At 42.0% G+C, this 27,096-nt stretch overlaps 1 protein-coding gene across 6 annotated transcripts in view; it reads left to right on the top strand.

Annotated features, from left to right (window-relative positions):
- Positions 1 to 27,096, top strand: part of LCP1 (lymphocyte cytosolic protein 1) — a 67,076-nt gene that overhangs the window by 21,887 nt on the left and 18,093 nt on the right. For 5 of the 6 annotated variants that reach the window (XM_065593563.1, XM_024104434.3, XM_042842711.2 and 2 more), the window contains exons 3-7: positions 20,650 to 20,740; positions 22,521 to 22,684; positions 23,233 to 23,362; positions 23,710 to 23,842; positions 26,017 to 26,098. In XM_065593563.1, coding sequence (XP_065449635.1) covers positions 20,674 to 20,740; positions 22,521 to 22,684; positions 23,233 to 23,362; positions 23,710 to 23,842; positions 26,017 to 26,098 — 576 coding nt within the window. In that variant the 5' untranslated portion in view covers positions 20,650 to 20,673. Of the gene's footprint in view, positions 1 to 6,917; positions 7,337 to 20,649; positions 20,741 to 22,520; positions 22,685 to 23,232; positions 23,363 to 23,709; positions 23,843 to 26,016; positions 26,099 to 27,096 lie in introns of those variants that run through there. The other variant, XM_005287157.5, reaches the window with a different exon arrangement.

Genomic DNA, 27,096 nt, shown 5'->3' with positions numbered 1-27,096 from the left:
ACAAAAAGCACAAACAAAAGCCTTCCCCCCACCAAGATTTGAAAGTATCTTGTCCCCTTATTGGTCCTTTGGGTCAGGTGTCAGCCAGGTTACCTGAGCTTCTTAACCCTTTACAGGTAAAAGGATTTTGGAGTCTCTGGCCAGGAGGGATTTTATAGTACTGTACACAGGAGGGCTGTTACCCTTCCCTTTATAGTTATGACAGCACGGTTGTAGCTTTCTCCAATTTGTCCACATTTTTCCTGAAATGTGGTATGCAGAACTGGACACAATACTCAGTTGAGGCCTAATCAGAGTGGAGTAGAGCGGAAGAATTACTTCTCGGGTCTTGCTTACAACATTCCTGCTAATACATCCCAGAATGATGTTCGCTTTTTTTGCAACAGTGTTACACTGTTGACTCATATTTAGCTTGTGATCCACTATAATCCCCAGATCCATTTCCGCAGTTCTCCTTCCTAGGCAGTCATTTCCCATTTTGCATGTGTGCAACTGATTGTTCCTTCCTAAGTGGAGTACTTTGCATTTGTCCTTATTGAATTTCATCCTATTTACTTCAGATCATTTCTCCAGTTTGTCCAGATCATTTTGAACTATAATCCTGTCCTCCAAAGCACTTGCAACCCCTCCCAGGTTGTTATCGTCCACAAACTTTATAAGTGTACTCTCTATGCCATTATCTAAATCATTGCTGAAGATATTGAACAGAACTGGACCCAGAACTGATCCCTGCAGGACCCCACTCTTTATGCCCTTCCAGCATGACTGTGAACCACTGATAACTACTCTCTAGGAACGGTTTTCCAACTAGTTATGCACCAACCAGATTGCATTTCCCTAGTTTGTTTGAGAGAAGGTCATGCGAGACAGTATCAAAAGCTTTACTAAAGTCAAGATATACCACGTCTACCGCTTCCCCCTATCCACAAGGCTTGTTTACCCTGTCAAAGAAAGCTATCAGGTCAGTTTGACATGATTTGTTCTTGACAAATCCATGCTCACTGTTACTTATCACCTTATTATCTTCTAGATGTTTGCAAATTGATTGCTTAATTATTTGCTCCATTATCTTTCCAGGTACAGAAGCTGACTGGTCTGTAAGCTGACTGGTCTGTAATTCCCCAGATTGTCCTTCTTTCCCTTTTTACAGGTATTTTTTTAGTCTTTAACCACTTGAGCCGCTGAGGTCACATTTTCATCCTTTCCCCCATAGTCATGAGAGTTTGAAACTTACTATTAAAAAAATGAAAGCTGAGATTCTTACATAATCACTTGTCTCCAGGCGCTCAGGCTTTAAGAGATACACCAGTTTTCATGAGCCTTGTGATTAAAATCAAGAGTGTTGGCATCGCTATAAAACTGTTTGCGAACCACTGCTGTAACTCATGCCCTTTTGAAAATATTCGTGCATTCAGCATAAGACTCAATTTGAGACATAGCATGATCCAGCAAGATTACATTTTTTTTTCTTGACAGCCAAAATAAGCACTTCTGTATTTCACAGCCACTATTTTACCTTAGTTGTGTAAGTAGAGTGCCAAGAGGCTAGTTGTCTAACAAAAAAAGATACACCACAGCTGTTCTGTTTCACTTAATAGTAGGCAGAGACTCCTCTAAACTGGCCTACTTCCACCTAGCTGTATCTAAGAGAAGCTCAAATTGTATCAGTCATATTTAACCAGAACTCCCTATTACAACCAGTGCAGGGATCTGCTTAAAAACAGATGGCAGATTATGTCCTATTAAATTTGCATTAAAGTGTATCTTTTATTTCACTTATTTATCATTGCTTTAGTTTTACACTGTTGTGTAGCCAATCATTTTTCACTTTTTTATACACCCGTTCTCCCCTTGCCCTCCTCCCAAAAAATAGAATTGTTCACAGGGAATCAATGAGACTGCTTGTTCCTTTTAAGTCAGGTTATGTTTCTCTTTATGTCAATTGGATTTTTGCCACTGGGTAAGATTTTCAAAAGCAACTAGTGATTTAGGCACCTAAGTCCTATTTTTACAAATGACTTGGGCATTGAGAAGTCTAAGTGCTATTGACTTGCAATGAGATTTAGGTGCCTAAGTGCCCACGTTACTTTTGAAAATGGGACTGAGGCACCTAAATTGCTAGTTGCTTTTGAAAAGTTTATCCACTGACTTCAATGGGAGCAGCAGCAGGCTCTCGCTGAATAAGGTACTGATTCAATTCCCATCGAATTCATAGAGACAGCCCTGTTAAGGTTGGGAACTCCTGCACTGGGGGCCAGATTCACTTTACTCTGTGAATTTGGGATAGCTGGCAAAACTGTAGTTGCCACACACACATCAGGGGTGGGCAAGGGGAGTTTGAAAATCAACAAACACACCAAAACCACAACATCATCTTTACTAAAATCAATCACTTAATGAGTTGTAGACCAATCTCAGGAGTTACTGGGGTCTGACTCAATATTTGAACTTTTAAGGTTGGTAATACTGTAGAAGGAAGGGCATTTATACCTAACCTCATCCGGTCTTGCTAGTGCACTGGACTCTGCTCACTGGGACCCAGGGAGATTGGCTGGGTGGAAGCTCACAGCCCTAGTTTGACCCTCAGCACTGAGGGGTGAGAGGAGTTCCAGCCTATTCCGGCACTGGAACTCTAGTCCGAGGCCCTAAACAAAGGAAGCAGCCTGGGTTTTGTTCCAAACTACTGCCACAACATCACTTCCTCCTGCTCATCATCTACATCCCCTGTCCCACAGGTTTGTCTAGTTCCAGAAAAAATCTGGAACAGGATCATACTGTCTCCAAAGACTTCCCCCACCAACCTTAAATGGCTAGTATGCCCTCTTACAAAAATGAACAGGGCATCAACCCTGGGAGAAGGGAAAGGTTGCTAAAGGACATAGTGAGAGACAAAGTCCCAGATCTATCAGGTCAAGGTGGAGTTGAGGGAGAAGATGAGAAGTTCCAACTCAATGCAGCATGCAAGGGGAAGCCAATGCAGGGATTCTGAGTTGGAATGGCCTTATCTCATTGACAGGCACAGAAGAGTGGCTGTGTATTGGGCAGATAGGTGGGGGACAATGTCAGTGCTGAGAGGTTAGACGTGAAAAGGCACCGTTTGAGGTGCTGTGTTAATTAATGATCTTGAAAGAGGGATGTAGGTAGCAAAATTTGCAGATGATACAGAGTTATTTATTTTAGTCAGGACTAGAGAGGACTGGGAGGAGCTTCAGAGACACCTAAACAAGAATGAATGGATGGTAGATGAATGGGCTACATGATGGCTAATGAAGCTTGGTGTTGTTAAATACAAAGTAATTAATACTGGAGGGAAAATAATTAGCTACTCCTACACTTTACAAGGTTCTCAATTGACTATCAATTCAGGTAAGGGACCAGGGTGTCACTGTAGACAGTCAATGAAAATCTCTTCTTAACAGGGCCGCCCAGAGGATTCAGGGGGCCTGGGGCAAAGCAATTTCAGGGGCCCCTTCCATAAAAAAAAGTTGCAATACTATAGTAATGTATTTGGAAGTACATTCAAAAATTAATTTTTAATAATTTGAAAATACACAAAATACATTATTTAAAAACATTAAATGCTTTAATGGTATGTATACATTTGCAATTACATAATGGGCTGTCGCTGGGTGATGGTGATGGTTGGTGCCAATGGGCTGTCACTGTCTGGGGGTGGTGCTACTGTTGCCCAGGGCTGGATGGGGAGCTGGGCTCTGGGTTCGGGGGTGCCCAGCTCAGAGGGGCTGGGCTCGGAGCTGGGGGTCAGGGCTTGGGGGGGTGGGATCGGGGGAGTGTCCGGTTCAGAGGGGCTGGACTCGGAGCTGGGGGTCAGGGGATTTCCGGCTCAGAGGGGCTGGGCTCGGAGCTGGGGGTCAGGGCTGGGGGGGGGTGGGATCGGGGGAGTGTCCGGTTCAGAGGGGCTGGGCTCGGAGCTGGGGGTCAGGGCTGTGGGGGGATGGGGTCGGGGGGATGTCCGGTTCAGAGGGGATGGGTTTGGAGCTGGGGGTCAGGGTTGGGGGGGGGGGATGGGTCAGGAGGGTGTCCGGCTCAGAGGGGCTGGGCTCCAAGCTCGGGGTCAGGGCTGTGGGAGAATGGGGTCGGGGGGGTGTCCGTCTCAGAGGGGCTGGGCTCAAAGCTGGGGGTTGGGGGGTGCCCGGCTCAGAGGGGCTGGGCTCAACAGGGCTGGGGGGCAGGGCTGGGGGGGTGCCCGGCTCAGACGGACTTACCAAGCCACTTACCCCCTCTCCCAGAGCCTCAGCGAGCTGCGTCCAGGAGCTCCTGCCGCTCGGCCCACTGGAGCTTGCAGCTCCGCCCCCTTACCACATGGCTCCGAGTGGGAGGACCTCAGGCCCCGCCCGAGCCAGGCCGCTGCAGCGCTGTCCAGGGCCGCTCCTGGGTGCGGCGCGCTGAGGCAATGGGGGAAGGCGAAGGCGGAGGCCGGGGGGAGCCTCTGACATTCTCGTGGGGGCCTCTGCAGGGCCCAGGACCTGGGGCAAATTGCCCCACTTGCACCCCCCTCTGGGTGTCCCTGCTGCTTAATGCAGAACTGTGATAAAAACAAAACAAACAAAAACACACTGAACAAGATGTTGAGATGCATCGGGAATTGGATGTAGAATACCAAAAATATTATAATGTCATAATCTAAATTCCCTGGGGTGATCTCATCTAGAATACGGTCTATAGAACCGACCAGCCCTGGGTTTGAGATGGGGGACATTGGACTCCCTGTTTGTGTACCTGTGCAAAGGCCCAGTACAATAAGGTTCAGTTTTGTCCCATAACTAGTACTAATAAGTAGCCTGCTGCATTCATAGCACATGAAACGAGATGGTGTTCTGAGCGTAGGGCTGGGCCTTCTGCATTCTAATCCCAGCTCTAGCACTATGTGGCTTTGAATGAGTCCCTTAACTTCTCTGCTTCATGTTCCCTATTTGGAATATGGGGATACTAGTACTTATATACATCACAGGAAGACCGTGAGGATTAATTCATGTCTGTAAAACACTTTAAAAATGAAAAACACTATATAAATGCTAAGCAAAATCAGGTATTATCTGCAGTAAAACCTGCCTTCAGCAGCCACATCTTCTTCGGCATCTCCACTACTGCAGGTTTGCAACTAAGTGTAGCCCATGGTGTATGATTCTCTGCTCATCTCTTTTTGGCTGAAGCCAAGATACCACATTATCCATCCATGATCTTCTTTTTCTGTTTCATTTTCTTCTGTCATTAACTTTCCCTTCCAGTGCTTGTAAATATGCATTGGCTGCTGAACATCGCAAAATGTGCCCTGCAAATTGAATCTTTCTTTTTCATAAGATCTCTGATGAGTGTTTGCTGAGTTCCAGTTATTTCTAATACTTTTTTTGATGATTACACAACCACATTAGGGACCAGCAGAAATCTGTTGCTTATAAGAGGTAATCTACTCATAACAGTTGAGCAGAATTCATAGAATCATAGGACTGGAAGGGACCTTGAGAGCTCATCTAGTCCAGTCCCCTGCACTCATGGCACGACTAAGTATTATCTAGACCATTCCTGACAGGGGTTTGTCTAACCTGCTCTTAAAAATCTCCAATGATGGCGATTCCACAACCTCCCTAGGCAATTTATTTTCAGTGTTTAACCACCCTGACATCTGGGAAATTTTTCCTAATGTCCAACCTAAACCTCCCTTGCTGCAATTTAAACCCATTGCTTCTTGTCCTATCCTCAGAGGTTAAGAAGAACAATTTTTCTCACTCCTCCTTGTAAAAACCTTTTATGTACTTGAAAACTGTTATCATGTCCCCTCTCTGTCTTCTTTTCCAGACTAAACAAACTCTGTTTTTTCAATCTTCCCTCATAGGTCATGTTTTCTAAACCTTTAATCATTTTTGTTGCTCTTCTCTGGACTTTCTCCAGTTTACAATATTCCAGTTGAGGCCTAATTAGCGTGGACTAGAGCGGAATTATTACTTGTCATGTCTTGCTTACAACACTCCTGCTAATACATCCCAGAATGATGTTCGCTTTTTTTTCAACAGTGTACACTGTTGACTCATATGTAGCTTATGGTCCACTATGACCCCTAGATCCCTTTCTGCTGTACTCCAACCTAGGCAATCATTTCCCATTAATTGGGGTGGTCTCCTAAAACAGGAGGTTGCCTACTGTGGAGAGAACGCCTGTGCAAGTTTCACTGTAATACCATACTGTCATATGATAATATCCACCCCCAGATCGCTGTATTTTCATCAGAGATGGGATCTTAAGCAGGGGGTTATAATTCAGGTGTGGGGGGTTCCAAAGCACTCTGTATCTTCAGGTGTAAAGTGGTCCAGTTAGTCAGTTTGTCCGATTAATGGTGCTCTATTTGTTTTTGATGAAGGGTCTTTTTTCCTCCCCAGCAGTAACCTTACTGAACTTAAACAGTGAGAAAAACTGCTCAAAAGAGTCAAAAGAGAAAGGGTGAAATTCCGCCCCCCATGGAAATTAATGGGAGTTTTGCCATTGACTTCCATGGGGTCAGGATTTCACCCCAAGTTCCCATAGTACCGAAGAGTTATTTTTACATACCAAGAACCTGATTTTCAGTTACTTTAAGGCCCCTATACAGTACTCTGGCAGAGCAGAGGTGGGTTAAAGTAGGTGTAAATTATATTCACACCCACTTTAAAGCACCTTTTACTCTGAGCCTGAGGCCTTGGCTACACTGGCGCTGTACAGCGCTGCAACTTGCTGCCCTCAGGGGTGTGAAAAAACACCCCCCTGAGCACAGCGAGTACAGCGCTGTAAAGCGCCAGTGTAATCAGAGCTTGCAGCGCTGCACCCTCGCTCGCAGTGCTGCAAGCTATTCCCCTCGGAGAGGTGGAGTACATAACAGCGCTGCCGCGGTAGTGCTGGGAAGTCCCGAGTGTAGCCAAGGCCTCAGTGTGACTGTGAACTGTGACCTGAAACTGTAATTGTTCAATTTTGAAAGAGAAAAGGCATAAATAGTGTGTGTATGTGTGTGTATATATATATAGATAGGAGAGAGAGAAAGAGAGAGAGAGAGAGATGCTTTTAAGAGACATAAAGAGGAAGCGGAAAGAACTCTACATTTCAATGTGACCTGCTCTGTGTGAGTAATCAGGTGATGGGGGGGGGGGGGGTTTGCCCAAAGTAAGTAATATTTCCTTATAAAGACAAAATCTATCTCACTGCCACATGACGTTTGATCACTCTAGTCACTTCCTTCATTGGGGTCACATACTGAAGGTTGACAAGTTGCACTTCGGATCAGAAAGGAGGGTTTTCCTAGGCACACTCCAAGCTGCTTCTACTTATTTTTTTACAGCTTTCAAACAAGGTAATTTTACAAAAAATCTTTCCTTTCAGTTTGAGTTGGATCTCACACTGCCTGGTAATTTGGACCACAGCATTAGATTTCTAGTATGCTTACAGCACCTGTTATTTTTCTGTGCACCCACCCTCAATGTGCACTCTAGCAGTTTAACTGCACAGGAAACCTGTGGTCACCAGGAGCAAGAGCATCGGATCAGTAACAGCATGAATCATTTTCCAGTCTAGTGCAGATTATTTCTATAAACCTTTGGGAGTATATGTAGTGTGTTATTTTGGTATATTGCCGTTCGTTCGATTTGTATCGGCGTTATCGGCTGTATTTGATCCATTTGAAAATGTTGTGAGAATGAGTGGATTGATGTGGAGGGGTAGTTTAATTTTAGTTCCAGTGGTCTGAAAAAGGCTGATATTTTCTAGATGATTTACTTTTTCTGATACGGCTTAAAATTGTTGCTTGTTAGGAAGACATACAAGCTAACCTATTATCTGTCTCATTTCACTATGCTGTCCCTTCCCCGATAATGGGAGCCATATTGGGTTATCAATTTTAAGGCAGAACGTATCACTGATTTCAATAGGGACTACTGCTTAAAAACATGTGGGATGGCCCCAGAATAAAACTTCGTTTTTAAAAGCCTGAGCCAATGTGCATTTAAGTCAGTCAAAGTATTGCCATTGACTTGAATAGGCTTTGACTTAGACTCTAAATTTATTGTGTGTTACAAGTCTCTGGATTCTCCGGGTGGCTATATCTCTTCTGAGCATTCAGAGGACATTTGCACAAACAAGGATCTTCCTGCTGATCCGTCCATTCCATAATTTCCAGACTTTCCTGCCTCCCTCGGCCAGGCAGGTGTGGATTCACTATGAAGTTAATTCAAGCTTCATTAAACATTGGCTGTATAGAACTGTGGAACATTATGTCTCTGGATGACTTTGATTTCCAAATCATAAATGAAATAAGATGTCAGGGTTCTAAATACATGACACTAAAATTTCAGGGAAAGAATAACAAATATATATTAACCAAGATACAAAATCTTCGTTAACGTGACACAAAACGTAATGGCCAAATCCTGTAGTCCTTAGTCCACTGACATCGAAGGGAGTTTGTCTCAATGCAGGATTTGTCCACTAGCTCCTGCAAACAACAAGTGAAGATAATCTTAAAAACAAATTACAAATGAGGCTACTTCTTTAGGGATGCAGATGGATTGTTGACAAATGGAGTTTTGATTATTTTGGTGAAATCTCAGGGCCACGTGTGTAGAGGGGACCCTCCATACACATATCTCCCCCTCCTTATGCTAAAGGGGTGGGTCAGACCTCTATGGTGTCTGAAAGTAGAGAATGAGTGGAAGGGGAGGGCAGGGAAAGACCCAGGCAGTCTCCGCCTGCATCGAGTAGAAACAGAAAACTCCCTTCTTATTGGAAAATCCCATTAAGAGCTGGCACAAGCTGCCTGAGCCATTTGGGAAATTCCTGATAGCACAGTTAGGTATTTCTGCATAAGAGCGTGATTTGGCTGATAGAAAGTTCTGCTCTCTCTTGATATAGTGTCAAAAAGTATTTACTGTAATCCCAGATGTTGAAGTAAATGATAATACATTCTTCCCCACCCCAGAAAAAAATCATATAGTCAGTTTTTAATCAGAAGCCTCCATTGAAATACATTAAGAGTTCTGCCTAAACATGGATGATGTAATATGGCTCTAGAATTTGCAAGATACTTTTCAAAAGTAACTGACTGTAAGCGTATGCAGAATGACATTCACTGAGTATAGTCTCCTCTCTTCTGCCCACAAAATTAGCATGAAACAGATAGTGTTATACCATGCCATTGATTTTTAAGCCCCGGTACTGGTATTAGGGAGATGAGCTTAAAATTCAGTGGCACAATATGACTCCATGGAAATGATGACCTTAATACGAAGATTTTGATGGAGATCTTACAGCAATGGTTATCACAAAGATGTTATTAAAATATGTGCTTACTTTGGAAAGTGTGTGTATATAGGAAATGGGTGGCGAAACAGGGAGATAAATTAAAATTAAACGGTGACTTGCTTTCAAAATACCAGTTAATTAATTCATCTACTTATCTGTTTCGTACACAGCTGCAGAATCTAGTCAAATTCTGATGTTTTGCAATACGTTTAGCAAATCAAACCACATTTAGCATGCTAAATCCTATCTTGTTCTAAATACATGACATACAGTGGTAGGCTCATCATTGGTCATTCTGTACTAAACCAGGCCCTTTACAATTAACAAAAAGGAAAATGAGTGCTGAGGATACAGAATAAATTGGTGCTGAGGGAAAGAGAAGGGTTTTGATGATGATTTTCATCAGTTACATTATTGTTATTAATGATTTTTATTACTAGTAATTACCCATTACGGTGATGATGACTAGATTGTGGTAGCAACCTAAATATGCTAGGCATTTTCTGAACACAGGAAGACACTGCCCCTGAGGTGGAGAGTGTGCATGCAATCTTAAAGACGAACACAGATGATTGATGGGAGGGGAAAAAGGATGAAACACACAAACAGGATGATCATCAGGGTGGTAATGGGCACATGACTTCTTAGACAGGTGTTTATTTGTTGTCATTTTTGTTCTCTTTTTTCAAAGTTAGACACACTAAACTCCCCTTATCCCCCCTTCCCTCCACAATTTAACCTTCCCAGCTTTCTCTCATGCTGAATCCCAGATTCAGTTCCAGTGTCCTTAGGCCTCCCCTGCCCAACATTTCACCTCCCTCCCACCATGCAGAGGAGCAGTTCATTTATGAATCAAATAAACAGGAAAGTGGATGATTTAGTCAGATAGTTTCTTGAAGGAATCACAAAAGTGAGTTTTCTTGAGGGAAGGTGCAGAGGTAGTTGTGGGAGAAGCAGACAAACAGGGCACTGGCAGAGTAGAGAGGGTGAGGTGATAAGAACAAAGGCAGGTAGGTAAGGAGAGGCAGAATTATGTAGGGTCTGAACAGGTTTAGAACAGCAGGCATAAGGAAACTTTAGTTTACCTAGAAAATAGTAACTAATTGGAAGCACCTCCTAAGCAAGGTTGTTGAAGCAAAGACACAGGGACAATTAAATAGAAGTCATTCAAGAGCATATAGGAAAGCAGTACACCACAGTCAAACAACAGTAGGATACACAGAGTTTTCTTCCATTTCTAGTATTCTTGGGATAGCTGAATGAGTTTGGGCCATATCATGACCTCAATTTTAAAGCAGAATTCCCCACTGAAAGCAATAGGAGTTCTGCATAACTGATAACACAATATGGCCCTTAGTATGCCCCAGGAAGAAATCTACCAGCAGATTTTCATACTGGGGCAAAAAGAAAAAAGGACTGGAGAATATGAGAAAAAATCCTTCATAAATCCCATTGGAACACCAAACTCAAATAGATATTAATAGTTTATACATAAAAATATTTTGGCAGCTCTTTGTTTTACCTTCTGAATATATTTTGAAAGTTTAGCTGGTTATGATTATTTTACATGCACCATGTTATTGGTTACGTACTAATACGCTTGAAATACGTACAGTAATTTTCTTCTATGAATTTATATCAAATACATTTATTATACTGTAGATATTCAGCATACTTTAATTGAGTAAACACTTTGAGGTACGTCTAACAACCCACCATCATGCAGAGTGCCATCACATTTTGCAGAGCCCCTGGGACTCTAATGCGTAGGGATGGGGGATCGATTGGAGAGAGACTGTCCTCTGTTTACCTAAAATTTCTTTATGCAGTCCCTCTCTGCACTTAGTAGGTGCTGAACATGTAGATTAAGTCTGCTTGCTAATATCCGAAGTGGACTTTGCTGGGAATTCTGCTCATTGCCCTTCTCAGGTTCTAAGAAGTGTTATGTCGGCTATTTCTACAGCAGGAAAAAATTGATGGATTTATTGCACAGAAGGGCAGGGCTAGTGATTCCACAACTCTGCATAACCACTGGCCAAAAATCCCTGCAGGATTAGCAGGTACTACTACAGCCCAGTAGTGGCTGGGCTGGTGTGTGGGAAGGAGGACTCCATTCCCCTACAACCTCTCTGGAACTCTCTTGCATAAACTCTGTTTACTTAAGCTAGGTCTAGGATCCAAGATTTGGCCTTAAGCACTTAATAAATTATATTGAGAAACAATGTCCTTTCTTGAAAGCTTATGAAATTAAGACTTGTGTAGCACCACCATGTTGTCTTTCAAGCAGAGATAAATATGTCGTTTTACTACAGTCTCTTCAAATTCTCTGATGCAGCATCTTTATCATTCAGCAGCTATATTGGGGATGGTTATAGTCTTTTGGGGGATGGTATTATCATTTACTGTGGACCAGTTGTGAGCCCCTTATTCACACTGGGGAGCAGTTACTCACAGAAGTAATCCCATTGACTTCATGAGGGTTGCACAAGCTTGCCCTGTAGTTTTATACAATGCCTTGCACAGTGCGGTCCCAACCTAGTTGAAACTTCTAGGCGTTACCGTAATAGGAATGTTACGTATTGTTAATGGAGTTAGGTACATTTTGGGCTGTTTGGGATTCAGAATTTAATTCAACACCCTTGAGAAAATTAGAATGAAACATTTAACTTTATTGTGTATTTGTAGCTATTTAAGTAGGCCGATGGACACACTACAAAGAATATACACCTAGAAAAAGAGCATTTTCTTAATTGCAGCATATTCAAAATACCTTAGTCAGTCTATACCCTTCAGTGATCTTGGAAGTCATTTTATTAAGAATTACATTTTAATTTGATATTTTGTTCAGAAATTGTTGGTGTTTCCTAATGTAGTTAACCACAGTGGCCTAGGAAGGAGTACTGCGGAAAGGGATCTGGAGGTCATAGTGGACAACAAGCTAAATATGAGCCAACAGTATAACACTGTTGCAAGAAAAGCAAGCATCATTCTGGGATGTATTGGCAAGAGTGTTGTAAGCAAGACTCGAGAAGTAATTCTTCCGCTCTACTCCACTCTGATAAGCCCTTAGGTGCAGTACTGTGTCTAGTTCTGGGCACCACATTTCAGAAAAGATGTGGACAAATTGGAGAAAGTCCAGAGAAGAGCAACAAACTCGATTAAAGGTCTAGAAAACGTTACTTATGAGGGAAGATTGAAAAAACAGAGTTTGTTTAGTCTGCAAAAGAAGACAGAGGGGGGACATGATAACAGTTTTCAAGTACATGAAAGGTTGTTACAAGGAGAAGGGAGAAAAATTGTTCTTCTTAACCTCTGAGGATAGGACAAGAAGCAAAGGGCTTAAATTGCAGCAAGGGAGGTGTAGGTTGGACATTAGGAAAAACTTCCTAACTGTCAGGGTGGTTAAGCACTGGGACAAATTGCCCAGGGAATTTGTGGAATCTCCATCATTAGAGGTTTTTAAGACCAGGTTAGACAAACACATCAGATGTTTATTATTTAGTCCTGCCTTGAGTGCAGGGGACTGAACTAGATGATCTATTGAGGTCCCTTCCAATCTTACATTTCTATGATTCTGTGATGATAAATAACCAGTGAAGGACAAGGTGTTGCAGTGGGTCCTTTCACCTTGGGAGATGTGGGTTCAAATTTTGTCTTAGACTGCTAGTGAAAAATCATTAGACCACATAACTAAACCGCCACACAAATAGGAAGGATTACCAGTCTGGTCAAGAACCTCCAGACTGAAAAAGTAAGAGTGTTGTAGATTAGCATTGGAGCATTGATGGATCTATCTAGCTGTCTAAAGCATTGCTGTCAGCTAGATTCTTGTAGACCCCCCATCTATAAATTAATCCTGCCCCCACTCTGACAGAAACTCTGAGGGAAGGTTGACATGCTAACACTGCCTGTCCTCCCGGGCTGTGAATACATCCTGGGTTTCTTTCTTGGCACAGAGAGATGCAATTTACCTCTGACAACACTAGAGAATCTAGGGTTTTATGTACATTACAGCTTGAAATAACAAAAATAGAATATAAAATGTGTCCTGAGGAGTGAGAGAGAGGAAATTTTAGACTATGCTGTAACTTCATTAAATATGTTTTGCTGAGCATCAGCAACATTATTTTGCTCTCTCCATTTAGTGCCTTTATGGATGTTGATTTTAAAGAAGTTAGGGCTTTTTTCTTTTTTTTTTTTTTGTCAGTGAACGGAAGACTAAAGTTGAGCAACTTTTAAGCCACAATGTTGTGGTTTATAGCATTGATTCTTCTTTTCACATGAGATCAACTGAATAATTTCTCTTTCTCTCTCCTTGTGTGTGAGAGCAAAAACGGAAGAAAATATTATGTGCCCTCCCTGCAAGACTATCTGCAGTTGTCAAACATTTATAAGGCCCAAAAACATAAATGCCACCTTCCCTGCTGTACAAAATATGCAAGTTGGACACATAGTCTGAGCAGGACACCTTTGCATGGGGGCTGTAGCTGGGTCAGAGGACATATGGGCAAAACCATGAAGTCTATGCATGCTAGTCCCCATTGAGAGAGAGAGAGAAATATTCCAGGAGAAGAATGTCCTACCAGAGACATTCTGATCGCCATCAGTTACATGCACATGGATGAGGAAGGGAATTTAAGAAACTTTGGTTGGAGGAAGGATTTAGTGAGGAAAATCCCCCAAAGATACCACCTACTCCCATAGGTGCTGGAAATAGGGTAGGTGGGAGTGCTGCCACACCCCCTGGCTTGAAGTGGTTTCCATTATAGATAGGGTTTACAGTTTGGCTCAGTGGCTCTCAGCACCCCCACTATATAAATTGTTCCAGCACCCCTGCCGACTCCCGTATATCTTTATGATATTCAAGCACACTTGGGATACATCAGAAGATGCAGAACTCCTTTTCACTTCCTGAAAGCTCCTTCTCAATCGCTGTTGCTTATCTCATTGCCCAGATGCTGTAGGTAAGGAGAATTTTCCTGATGCATTTTGGGTCAAAAACTCTCCTTGAAATTGATCAGAAAGAAATGCTAATTCAGAAAAGTGGAAAACTATTCTATAATCCTGATGAAAAATCCTGCAGAAAGAAATCAGGTCTCAGATAACCGACAGCTTGGTTAGGGCAAAGAAGAGTAAAGAAAATAGGAGTTAAAGGGGTCCAGCTCTGCCAGAGAAAACAGTACTGTGTTGTTGGGGAGAACTCCGTCTTGTGTTTTTCTTCTGCTGCTCTAAATGCTCTATTTTGCAGGGATGACATGTTTCTTGTTCCAGCAGCCTAAGAGAGAATAAACCATTTAGAAGAGGGTGGCTGAGGCAAGGCCGGTGCAACCATTTAGGCAAACTAGGCAGCCGCATAGGGCTCCTAGTGGTTGGGGGTGCCTAAAAGCCCGCTCAGATGAGGAAGTGGAGTGGAGGTGAGCTGGGGCGTGGGGAAGGCCGCCCGCAGTAACGGGGGGGGGCACATAGGGGAACCCTCCCCACCCCAGATCAACTCCACTCTGCCTCCTCCGCCGAGCACACAGCCCCCGCTCTAAGTCTCCTCCAATCGGCACCGCAAGCCTGCGCGGGGAGGAGAATTAGAGCGGTGCCGGCATGCTCAGCGGAGGAGGTGGAGCTGAGTTGAGCTGGGGCGGGCTCCCCAGGTGGGGTTAGCTGCCGCGGTGGGGGTCTCCCCAGGTGGGGTTAGCTGCCGCGGTGGGGGTCTCCCCAGGCAGGGTTAGCTGCCGCAGGTGGGGGGGGCTCCCCGGGCGGGGTTAGCTGCTGCAGAGGGGAGGGCTCCCCGGGTGGGGTTAGCTGCTGCAGAAGGGGGATAGCTGCTGCGGGGGGGGGGGGGGCTCCCCGGGTGGGAGGGGTGGCGGGCTCCCCGGGTGGGGGGCTGGGTTAGCTGCTGCGGGGGGGCGGGGTTAACTGGGTGGGGGGGTGCAAGGTGGAAGTTTCGCCTATCCCAATTGTCGCCACTTCCAGGAGCCACTTGGAGCCGAGTAGGGAGACCAACCTGGTCAGTGGTGCTGAGTGTTGGTTAAGGTAGACTAGGCACCTGGCCCTTGACAGCTGTCTACTTTCTCAGTGCATTTGATTTAACCACCTCAGATAATTTCAGAAAAGTGACAATAATTCTTAAGTATAAATTAATGCACAGGAAAACTCCCTTGACATCCCCAACAAATCAGACTCTCAAGCAGCATCTTTCCAAAATAAATCACATTGACATTAACACAAAAATTGTTTCTCTTACTCTGAAAACTTTCTGGACAAGATTCTTCTCTCAGTTCTTCCAGTCTACATTTGGGAGACCTTCACTGACGTTACTGAGCAAATCTGGCCAAATATGAGACTATAAGTATTAAAAATAAAGACTTGGTTCTTTCACTCCCTTTACTGCAATCTCTTGCCAAATTGGGGTTAAAGGTAATCTTGAAACAGTGTAGGAGCGGTGTTCCACTAGGGACTTTGCTGTGGATATTATGTACCTGCGATGAGGTACTAAGGTGCCCAACTTTACAACTTAAACAATTATGTGACTTGCAAAGTCCTGTGATAGAGTTGTGCCGATGGCAGTTTAGGGTTAACTGACAAAAATAGAATCTGGGGATCCAATTTTGATCGCACCCCAGGGTAAAAAGGGAATAACTCCATTGAAGTAACTATTACAGGACCGCTTGGAAATAGTGACCATAATACAATAGCATTCAACATCCCTGTGGTGGGAAGAACATTTCAACAGCCCAACACTGTGGCATTTAATTTCAAAAGGGGGAACTATGCAAAAATGAGGGGGTTAGTTAAACAGAAGTTAAAAAAGTACAGTGACTAAAGTGAAATCCCTGCAAGCTGCACGGGCGCTTTTTAAAGACACCATAATAGAGGCCCAACTTCAATGTATACCCCAAATTAAGAAACACAGTAAAAGAACTAAAAAAGAGCCACCATGGCTTAACAACCATGTAAAAGAAGCAGTGAGAGATAAAAAGACTTCCTTTAAAAGGTGGAAGTCAAATCCTAGTGAGGCAAATAGAAAGGAGCATAAACGCTGCCAAATTAAGTGCAAGAATGTAATAAGAAAAGCCAAAGAGGAGTTTGAAGAACGGCTAGCCAAAAACTCCAAAGGTAATAACAAAATGTTTTTTAAGTATATCAGAAGCAGGAAGCCTGCTAAACAACCAGTGGGGCCCCTTGATGATCGAGATACAAAAGGAGCGCTTAAAGCCGATAAAGTCATTGCGGAGAAACTAAATGGATTATTTGCTTCAGTCTTCATGGCTGAGGATGTTAGGGAGATTCCCAAACCTGAGCCAGCTTTTGTAGGTGACAAATCTGAGGAACTGTCACAGATTGAAGTGTCACTAGAGGAGGTTTTGGAATTAATTGATAAACTTAACATTAACAAGTCACCGGGACCAGATGGCATTCACCCAAGAGTTCTGAAAGAACTCAAATGTGAAGTTGCGGAACTATTAACTAAGGTTTGTAACCTGTCCTTTAAATCCGCTTCTGTACCCAATGACTGGAAGTTAGCTAATGTAACACCAATATTTAAAAAGGGCTCTAGAGGTGATCCCAGCAATTACAGACCGGTAAGTCTAACGTCGGTACCGGGTAAATTAGTCAAAACAATAGTTAAGAATAAAATTGTCAGACACATAGGAAAACATAAACTGTTGAGCAATAGTCAACATGGTTTCTGTAAAGGGAAATCGTGTCTTACTAATCTATTAGAGTTCTTTGAAGGGGTCAACAAACACGTGGACAAGGGGGATCCAGTGGACATAATGTACTTAGATTTCCAGAAAGCCTTTGACAAGTTCCCTCACCAAAAGCTCTTATGTAAATTAAGTTGTCATGGGATAAAATGGAAGGTCCTTTCGTGGATTGAGAACTGGTTAAAAGACCGGGAACAAAGGGAGGAATTAATGGTAAATTTTCAGAATGGAGAGGGGTAACTAGTGGTGTTCCCCAAGGGTTAGTCCTCGGACCAATCCTATTCAATTTATTTATAAATGATCTGGAGAAAGGGGTAAACAGTGAGGTGGCAAAGTTTGCAGATGATACTAAACTGCTCAAGATAGTTAAGACCAAAGCAGACTGTGACGAACTTCAAAAAGATCTCACAAAACTAAGTGATTGGGCAACAAAATGGCAAATGAAATTCAATGTGGATAAATGTAAAGTAATGCACATTGGAAAAAATAACCCCAACTATACATACAATATGATGGGGGCTAGTTTAGCTACAACAAGTCAGGAAAAAGATCTTGGAGTCATTGTGGATAGTTCTCTGAAGATGTCCATACAGTATGCAGAGGTGGTCAAAAAAGCAAACAGGATGTTAGGGATCATTAAAAAGGGGATAGAGAATAAGACTGAGAATATATTATTGCCCTTATATAAATCGATGGTACGCCCACATCTCGAATACTGCGTACAGATGTGGTCTCCTCATCTCAAAAAAGATAAACTGGCACTAGAAAAGGTTCAGAAAAGGGCAACTAAAATGATTAGGGGTTTGGAACGGGTCCCATATGAGGAGAGATTAAAGAGGCTAGGACTCTTCAGCTTGGAAAAGAGGAGACTAAGGGGGGATATGATAGAGGTATATAAAATCATGAGTGATGTGGAGAAAGTGGATAAGGAAAAGTTATTTACTTATTCCCATAATACAAGAACTAGGGGTCACCAAATGAAATTAATAGGCAGCAGGTTTAAAACAAATACAAGGAAGTTCTTCTTCACGCAGCGCACAGTCAACTTCTGGAACTCCTTATCTGAGGAGGTTGTGAAGGCCAGGACTATAACAGCGTTTAAAAGAGAACTGGATAAATTCATGGTGGTTAAGTCCATTAATGGCTATTAGCCAGGATGGGTAAGGAATGGTGTTCCTAGCCTCTGTTTGTCAGAGGATGGAGATGGATGGCAGGAGAGAGATCACTTGATCATTGCCTGTTGGTACACTCCCGCTGGGACACCTGGCATTGGCCACTGTCGGTAGACAGGATACTGGGCTAGGATGGACCTTTGGTCTGACCCGGTACGGCCGTTCTTATGTTCTTATGTAAGTTGGTGGCACAAGGGGATATTAGGTACTAGGATTAATTGGGTGAAATTAAAAGGTACAGTTAGACTGAGAATATAGAAAAATTCCAACTAACGTGTGTGTGTTGGAGGGGAGGAGACATCAGGGTACTTTAGTGGTCTGAATACAGCAGCATGCTGGCAGTTCCAATCTCAGCTCTGACACTGACTCTGTAGCCTTGGGTAAAACATTTAACTTTTCTGCTCAGTTTCCCCATCTGTAAAATGGGACTGATAATATTGACCTCACAGGGGTATGTGAGGATTAATAACAGTGAAACCTGTGCCTTTGGTGGCCATTATTATCAGGTTGCATTGTACTTCATGGACCAAATTCTCCAGCAGCATATGTGGGCACAACTCCATTGGTTTCAATGGGACCATTTATGCAGATGGTGAACTTGACCCAATATTTGTAACTGAATTGTGTGATAGTATGTATGTGCTATTATTGTTGTTTACATTAGCTATTGTACTATGGAATAATCTTCCTGGAGCAGTGTTAGACATCATATTGCTTGATAACGAATCTAGACTGGACAGTATAAACCTGCATTGGAAAATGGATTGAGATGCCCTAATAAGTCTTTTCCATGATTTCCTGTCCAGTAGGTCCCTAATACTTCTCAATACTATTAATAAGAGTGGCCCAATCGTACAAAGCACTATACAAACACAAAAAGACAGTCCCTGCCTTTACAATCTTATTTATGTATTGTGTTATTCTTCTCTATAGGCAATGCTTCAAAAAAGTTTGAGCAAGATGAACCAGCTTTCTCTCCTGATGAAGAAGTCTTTTAGTTCTGATCCAGAACTTGCAGAGATTAGGCAGCTAAACTGTGCTACTGTAGGGACAGACAGGATGAAAGAACCAACCACATTTTATTGCCTTTGTCTTATTTTTAATCCATTTCCATAAAGAGTTCTCTTTGTACGCCACACTTACTGACATTATAAATCAATGCATAAATTCAGGAAGGCATTAAACCTGAAATCCAGATAAATGGTGCCTAACTGTTATACTCAAATTATTGTAGCAAATGTGTCAAGTATCATCTTCCATTTTTCATATCTACCCTGAATATCTTTTACAAAACAATACAAATGTTTGCAATCTGGGCCTTCTCAATGAAGTTATGGAGTTGGGGTTTTTTTAGGTCTGAAGTGGTTTTAGTGCATTCTTTTTTGATTCTTTCCTAAATAAGGGCACTGCAACTGCAGCAGCCACCCTCAAATCCTCTAACTAGGGCCCATATAGTATTCTAGTCTAATACAGTCCTTATATTATTTTGTAAATCATATTTTATTTATTACACTAGTGCCTAAGGACCAACCAAAAGTGGGGCCCCATTGTGCTAGGTCCTGTACTATCCCAGAACTGTAGACATTCTGTGCCCCAAAGAGCTTATACTATAAACAGACAAGACAGGGGCGGGGCAGGACAATCCCGGTCCTATTACCATGGTATAGGAGCACCCTTCAGCAGTGCATGAAGCAATGTGACAAGCATCTGTCACAAGTGGAACTGAATCTTCCACCTCTGTGCAGTATTCTCAATGATATCAGAATGAAGGCAGAAACGTGTTTAGAACCTAATCCTTCTTTGTGTTGCATTGGTGTACTGAGAGGGAGAGGGCACAAAATGCCTCTTTCTCCCACAGTGTGCCGGTAAAACAATAGAGCTACAGTTTCAACCTCGAGCTGAGGAGAGCGCTAAGATGAAGGCCCTGTTACAACACTTGCCAGTGTATCCCACTCGAAGGGATACATGTTCTGCTAGCTGGAAGACCCAAGTAGGCCCTTAGCATGTATGCTGCAATGTGAAGCGTTTGCTAATTGGTGATCCAAGCTGCCCCCCATGGCAACAGTAGCAAAGTGCTCCCAATCATGTGTTTGCCCCCAAACATCCTGAGCCATCCTGACCCACACTTGCAGGATGGCTTTGGGAATTCCTGAGTGTCCAGCATAATTCTGTTCTGTCCCTCCACAGAGAATTAAGGCAAGTGAGGACGGGATTTAGGTATCAAAAGTATTCACCAGCCTTGACAAGAATTTTGGGCAGGACTTGGCAAAACAGTGCAGTTTGGTAACAAATCAATGTGGATTTACATCTATAGGATTCAAAAAAGGTCACTTCTTAGTTACACTACTGGATACAGATGGAAACTGTGTTGTAAATTATAAAGAATGATGCAGTGACTTCGTGTCATGCTGTTAATTCTAACTTCTAAGTGAAATTGCTTTGAACTTCTGACTCTTAAAAATAAAAGGCACAAACTAATAACATGCATTTTCCTGCAGATTTGTCATTCAAAGAAGTAAAAAATGGCATCAACAGCACACATCTCAGAGGAAGAGATGACAGACTTAAGAGAAGCTTTCAATAAAGTCGGTGAGTACAGTTAGCATGTAACATACGACACTAGGCGAAGTTGTATTGTATCCCTCTGTACTGACCAGCTTCAGTTAAATGAGCCATGCTTCAGTACTGTCATACTGTGAAATGGAAACTATATGAAGTAATGTTCATACAACTGCAGTCCTTTTCAAAGAAAACCACTTTAGCCTGCCGTAGCTTTCTGGAAGTACAGTATTGGCATTCCTTTGCTGAATGAAGACGACAGAAAGTTGTGAAACAGGTTTTATGAAATAATTTGAAAACCTTTTTGAAAATGATACATGAAGTATTTTAAAGTATTTTCACCCAAACATTTATTTGAGGCAAATTGCTGAGAAGACAAAACAAGGATTTTTGATATAACATAATACATTGGTTCACATCCCCTAGGGAAACTGAAACAAAGGCAAATTAAAAAAACCTCAAATGTACAGCCCCTTTTCCTTGATCATTTTGTGCTCGGTGTGTTTTTAAATTCATATCCCTTTTTCTACTTTTAAGCCCCATTCTGTTTTTCTCTACTTATACTGGACCATCTTTCTCCCCTGATTCTAAGGATATGCATTTCAGTCTCTCACAGCTCACTTATTCTCAGCCATTAAGTCCTTTCATTGCTACCAAGCATTTTTCCTCTCCCAGTCCTGATCCTCTCTCTAAGTCCTCTTCTCTCTACTAGTTTCTGTTTCCACTGTGAGACAGACATTGAAAGGACACTCTTCACAATCCCATATTAATCCATACTTCTGTTGCTAAGAAGCAGCCTCAAATGTAGATCCTATGTGGCTTCGCTGCAAATGGCATGGTCAATTTCCAGCTCAGCTCAGGAAATCACAACATATACTTCTTTGAAATCTCTCTCTGGGCAAATGAAGACTACAAAACAAAATTTGGGACAATATATATATACTGAGAGTATAGGAGAGTTTCTTACAAATAACAAGTTGCTAGCATTTTCATATGTCAAAGAAAAAATCTGTCTACATGACATCTAAATAGTTTCAACATATAAATCCCCTCATTAAAAATTCCTTACAAATCACAATAGGCTGTGGTACAACTGAATGTTTCATTTTTAAATTCCATAGAATTCTGCATTTTGATGCCATGGGTTGCTGATGGCTAAACATTTGCACGTACAGGACCCTCACCAATATCCAAAGCAAAATGAGAAGCAATGAAAGAATGGGACAATATTGGAATAATCATACTTCTGTTGTTATTTGCCTGCTACTGTTCCACATAACGTGCAAGGTTACTGTCATAGAAAGAGATTAGAGAAATAAAATTATTTTACTATTTTTTCTCATTTGCGTAATTTGTGCATTCGAGAGCAATTTGTGGATAGTCATTTTGCATATTTTCAGAAATGCTCCTACAGACAGGGTAATCTCTGCCTAACTCACACTCTCATTTTGGGCCTTAATTAAAGAATGTAGTAGGAGAAAGCTAATAACTTTTGGTTTTGAGTTTGTTTTTGTTTATTTTGTAAAAACCATTAATTCAGTGTAAATTTAATAAATTCAAACTATAAATACATCCACATATCATGTTGCTACTGTAACATATATCCAACTAACATGCAAATTATTCCTTCTTTTTTTGTTTGATGGTCATTATAAACTTTCCCTGGGGTTGAAAAGGTCACTGCAATTGTTAAAAATAATTTACTATATTTTTGTTATAAGATTAAAAAATCATTACACATAATTCACATTTCCTGAAAAAAAACTTTTCTGTGAAGACAGGTTCATTAAGCTGTTTTTTTCCTTTACAGACATTGATGGAAATGGTTTCATAAGCAGTTCTGAATTAACAGAGCTGTTCAAAGCAGCCAATCTGCCTCTGCCAGGATATAAAGTCAGAGAAATCACTCAGAATTTGATGGCCACGGGAGATCAAAACAATGATGGCAAAATCAGCTTTGATGAATTTATTGCAGTGAGTAAAATGTTATTTTGGAGAATATCCTCTAAAAAGGGAATTCAGAAAAAAACAGTCTAACTTTCAAAACTAGAGCTGGTCTGGAATTGTTTGTCAACATGATTTTTCAGTGGTAAATGCAGTTTCCACAAACTGGGACAAAAACAAATGTCAAAGTATTGGAATTTACTGCAGGATGGAAATTTCAGAATTTCACTTACCTCTGTTCAAAACTTAAACTTCTAAGGGCTTGTCTCCAAAATACAAAGATTGTAGATTTCTAATACTCTTTAACTTCCTATTAATTAGTTAAAATATAAAAAAATTAAAAGGTGCCAATTCTGCAAAGGCAGCCACAAGTGTGAACTCTTGCTTCTGTGCAGACTGCCCATTCAAGTAATTGTTATTATTTCAGATTATTTATTCATTCGATGCCCACATTGTTTTCAGCTCTGAAAAAAACATAGAGGACAGCATGGTCCCAAGAAACTTACAACGTAAAAGCTCATAGTTTTACTCTAGTTTTATAACTTGCAATTTTAAAATCACTCTATGTATTTTGAAAGGTTTTCCAGGGCCTGAAGAGTACAGATGTCGCTAAAACCTTTAGAAAAGCAATCAATAAAAAGGAGGGGATTTGTGCTATCGGTGGAACTTCAGAACAGTCCAGTGTTGGAACCCAACATTCTTATTCGGGTATGTAGAGTCAATTGATATAGGTAGTAACTGCAACTAAATGGTTCCTTGGAGATCATTTCGTAACTGTCTGTGTGAAAAACCTTCGGGAATTGCAGTATCGGTAAGGGTGACTTAAAATAGGCATATTTTGGACAAACTGTAATAAAGCTGAGGAGAAGTAAGAGCAGTATTTTGGCCAAAAATGCAACCTCTTTTATTTTAAATAATAGTTCGGTTCCCAGGTAGAATAGATAAGTAACAGAAAAGGTGCCAAATCACTTTTAATAAGAACTGAGATTTTCATGTCAAGAGAATTGGTAAAAGTTTTAGGCTTCAAATTGATAGATCTGACCTTTTGCTTGCAGAAGAAGAAAAGTACGCCTTTGTGAACTGGGTTAACAAAGCCCTAGAGAATGATCCTGATTGCCAACACGTGCTCCCAATGAATCCAGACACTGATGACCTCTTCCAGGCGGTTGGTGATGGCATCGTGCTGTGGTAAATACCACCTATGTTTCCCTACACAGTTAGGCCTTGACGCTGTGAAAACTGATGCATGTGCTTACCTTGAAGTGCTTACCTTGCATTGCTTTTAGAGTTAGGCATGTGTGTAATTCTTGCAGGATCAGGGCCCTAGTGATTCTCTTTCTCACACATCTTTTCTCTTAGGAGATTATAAGCTTTTTTTAAACTATTGTTTATAATTGAAAAATAGATATTTTATATGTTAAAAGTGACTGTCTCTGTCCATTAGAATCAGGGGAGAAATAACGGAGCCAACAGGAGTGAGCCTGAGTAGAGAATGAGTAAAAACTGGGTAAGGACCTCAGAATATAGAACCCAGTGAGTTTTATATACTTATTTGCCTAGCTGAAATGTCCTGCATTACACAACATGAGCCAAATCCCGAAGTTCTCACTCAGTCCTTACTCATATACAATTCTTATGTAGGATTAGTTGGAGATTTAGATTAATGAGGACTTCAAGACTTGGCACAATGGAAATTTTGCTTAAAATAAGAACGGAATAACTTAGTAAGGGCTTCAGGAGTTGGTTCCTCCTTTTCCATTAAATGATACTGAAACACAACCAACCTGCCTAAATGTGAAGGGCTCTGAGCAGCCCAAGGCTTTACAATTTACTATGAAAGAACTATATTGTTAGATACAAAGGGAAAATTCCATGTCAATCATGCCCAGTAAACCCATGAACGTGTAGTTCTTTTTCTTCTGTATTAACTATGTTTTGTAATAGTAATAAGAAACTTGAGACAGGGAATTTCTAGGGGGCTCCTATCTAGAGGCATGCAAAATATTTGTGATGCAAAAATTATGGTTTTCACATTTTATTGTGAACGTTAAATTCTGCTGAAGTCTGCCTATTTTTTGAGCAAAATTGAGGCCATTTTTGTACAGACTGATCCATTTTTGAGTGAACATGGCTTTCTGTCAAAAATGTGTGTAAATTTGAGGATTTGTTTGCAGTTGTGGACAATGAAAATAGCTTTTTTTTTTTCAAATTTTGCATAAAATCTTTGGCGGTAGAGGGTGAAAAGCAACATGAAACAGTGAATATTTTGACATGAATTTTCACAAAATGAACATTTTGAATTTCACACAGGTTTACTTTATTGCCCTTTTTGGCCACTATTCAATATATCTGCTTGTCACCTTCCCTGCCTCCACTGGTTAGGAAAAAACTGTGCTAAATATTGCTGTACGTGTGTGTGTGTGTGTGTGTGTGTGTGTGTGTGTGAGAGAGAGAGAGAGAGAGAGAAAGAGAGAGAGAGAGAGAGTCTCTCTCTCTCTCTCTCTCTCTCTCTCTCTCTCTCTCTCTCCAGTGTTCCTGGACTTTCTAATGCACTAAGAAAGTTCTTGTGTCAATTCAGTTTCTGGATATCTGATCAACATGTCACACTCTGCACTGATTAGGTCTCAACTGGCGAATTGTGTCCAGTTCTGGGTGGCACATTTCAGGAAAGATGTGGACAAATTGGAGAAAGTCCAGAGAAGAGCAACAAAAATGATTAAAGGTCTTGAAAACATGAACTATGAAGGAAGACTGAAAAATTGGGTTTGTTTAGTCTGGAGAAGAGAAGACTGAGAGGAGACATAAAAGTTTTCAAGTACATAAAAAATTGTTACAAGGAAGAAGGAGAAAAATTGTTCTCCTTAATCTCTGAGGATAGGACAAGAAGCAATGGGCTTAAATTGCAGCAAGGGAGGTTTAGGTTGGACATCAGGAAAAATGTCTAGCTGTCAGGATAGTTAAGCACTGGAATAAATTGCCCAGGAAGGTTGTGGAACCTCCATCATTGGAGATTTTTAAGAGCAGGTTGGATAAACACCTGTCAGGGATGGTCTAGATCAGTGGTTCCCAAACTTGTTCCGCTGCTTGTGCAGGGAAAGCCCCTAGAGGGCCGGGCTGGTTTGTGTACCTGCCATGTCCGCAGGTTCAGCCGATCGCGGTACCCACTGGCTGCAGTTCGCTGCTCTGTGCCAATGGGAGCTGCTGGAAGCGGCGCGGGCCATGAGTGCAGGGGACTGGACTAGATGAGCTCTTCAGGTACCTTTCACTCCTATCATTCTATGATTTTATGATGAAGGTTCAAAATGACTTTGGTGTAGGCAAAGTGACATATTTCTCACTTGCGTTTATTCTTTAATTTACAGTAAAATGATCAACTTTTCAGTGCCAGATACAATTGATGAAAGAACAATCAACAAAAAGAAGCTCACTCCATTCACTATACAGGTACTGAAACATCAAGTATAAATGCTGAGTCTCTGTTATGTAATTAGGTATAATGCTATAAATTTCATGGCCCTGCACAATGCAGCCAGACACAGTTTGTGGCAAAGTAGGGTACTTGAGCTGCAATTCTGCAAAGATTTATATCCACGCTTAATTTTGAACTTGAGAATGATCCCATTGAAGTCAATGGGACTACTCATGTGCTTATAATTAAGCAAGGTATATTTAGGTCCCTAATGAATACTAAAGATGAGATGAAGACAATGACAAATTCAAATATGGGTTAACCGCTAGAATACTAAATGCAGGGGTGGAAGTAACATTAAACACTTACTGGTACAGGGGACTGGAAGGGGCAGGGCCTTGGGAGGAAGGGGCGGGGCTGGGGTCAGCTTCCCCTAGCCAGCCCATCCGCGCTGCTTGGCCTGCATCGCCCCGGGCTCTGGTGGCGATTTAATGCATCCGGGGCTCTGGCTGCTGCCGCGGTAGCAGCGGCGGTGGCCAGGAGACCCGGGCCCTTTTAAATCACTGGCCCTGGGGTAGGTGCCTCTTTTGCCCCCCCGTCATCAGCCGGGGGGGGGGGGGGGAGGCGCAAAAGGGGCAACGATGTTAAAGTGCTGCCGTGGCAGCGCTTTAATGTCGGCTGCGTCCAGGCCAGTACTGGCGGCCACTTTTTACCGGTACACCATACCGGCCTGTACCAGCCCACTTCCACCCCTGAGTAAATGACACCTGAGCACTGTGATTAAGTGACTTGCCCATGGTCACACAGGAATTCTGTGGCAGAGCCAGAAACGGAACCCACATCTCCTGAGTTCCAGTCCAGTGCCTTAATCAAAAGGTCATCCTTGCTCTAGAAAATACCACATATGTGAAAGATGGCTGAGTTAATGTTGTTGGGCCCTTAGCATTTGCATTTTCTTTTGTGATTTTTATCTGTTCAACCAGCGTGTTGGATTCATTTTGTAAAAAATACATTGCGTGCATGTGTGCACACC

Source organism: Chrysemys picta, chromosome 1 (assembly GCF_011386835.1).
Source record: "Chrysemys picta bellii isolate R12L10 chromosome 1, ASM1138683v2, whole genome shotgun sequence".
Lineage (NCBI taxonomy): Eukaryota > Metazoa > Chordata > Testudines > Emydidae > Chrysemys > Chrysemys picta.
This window is presented reverse-complemented; position numbering and strand designations above follow the sequence as displayed.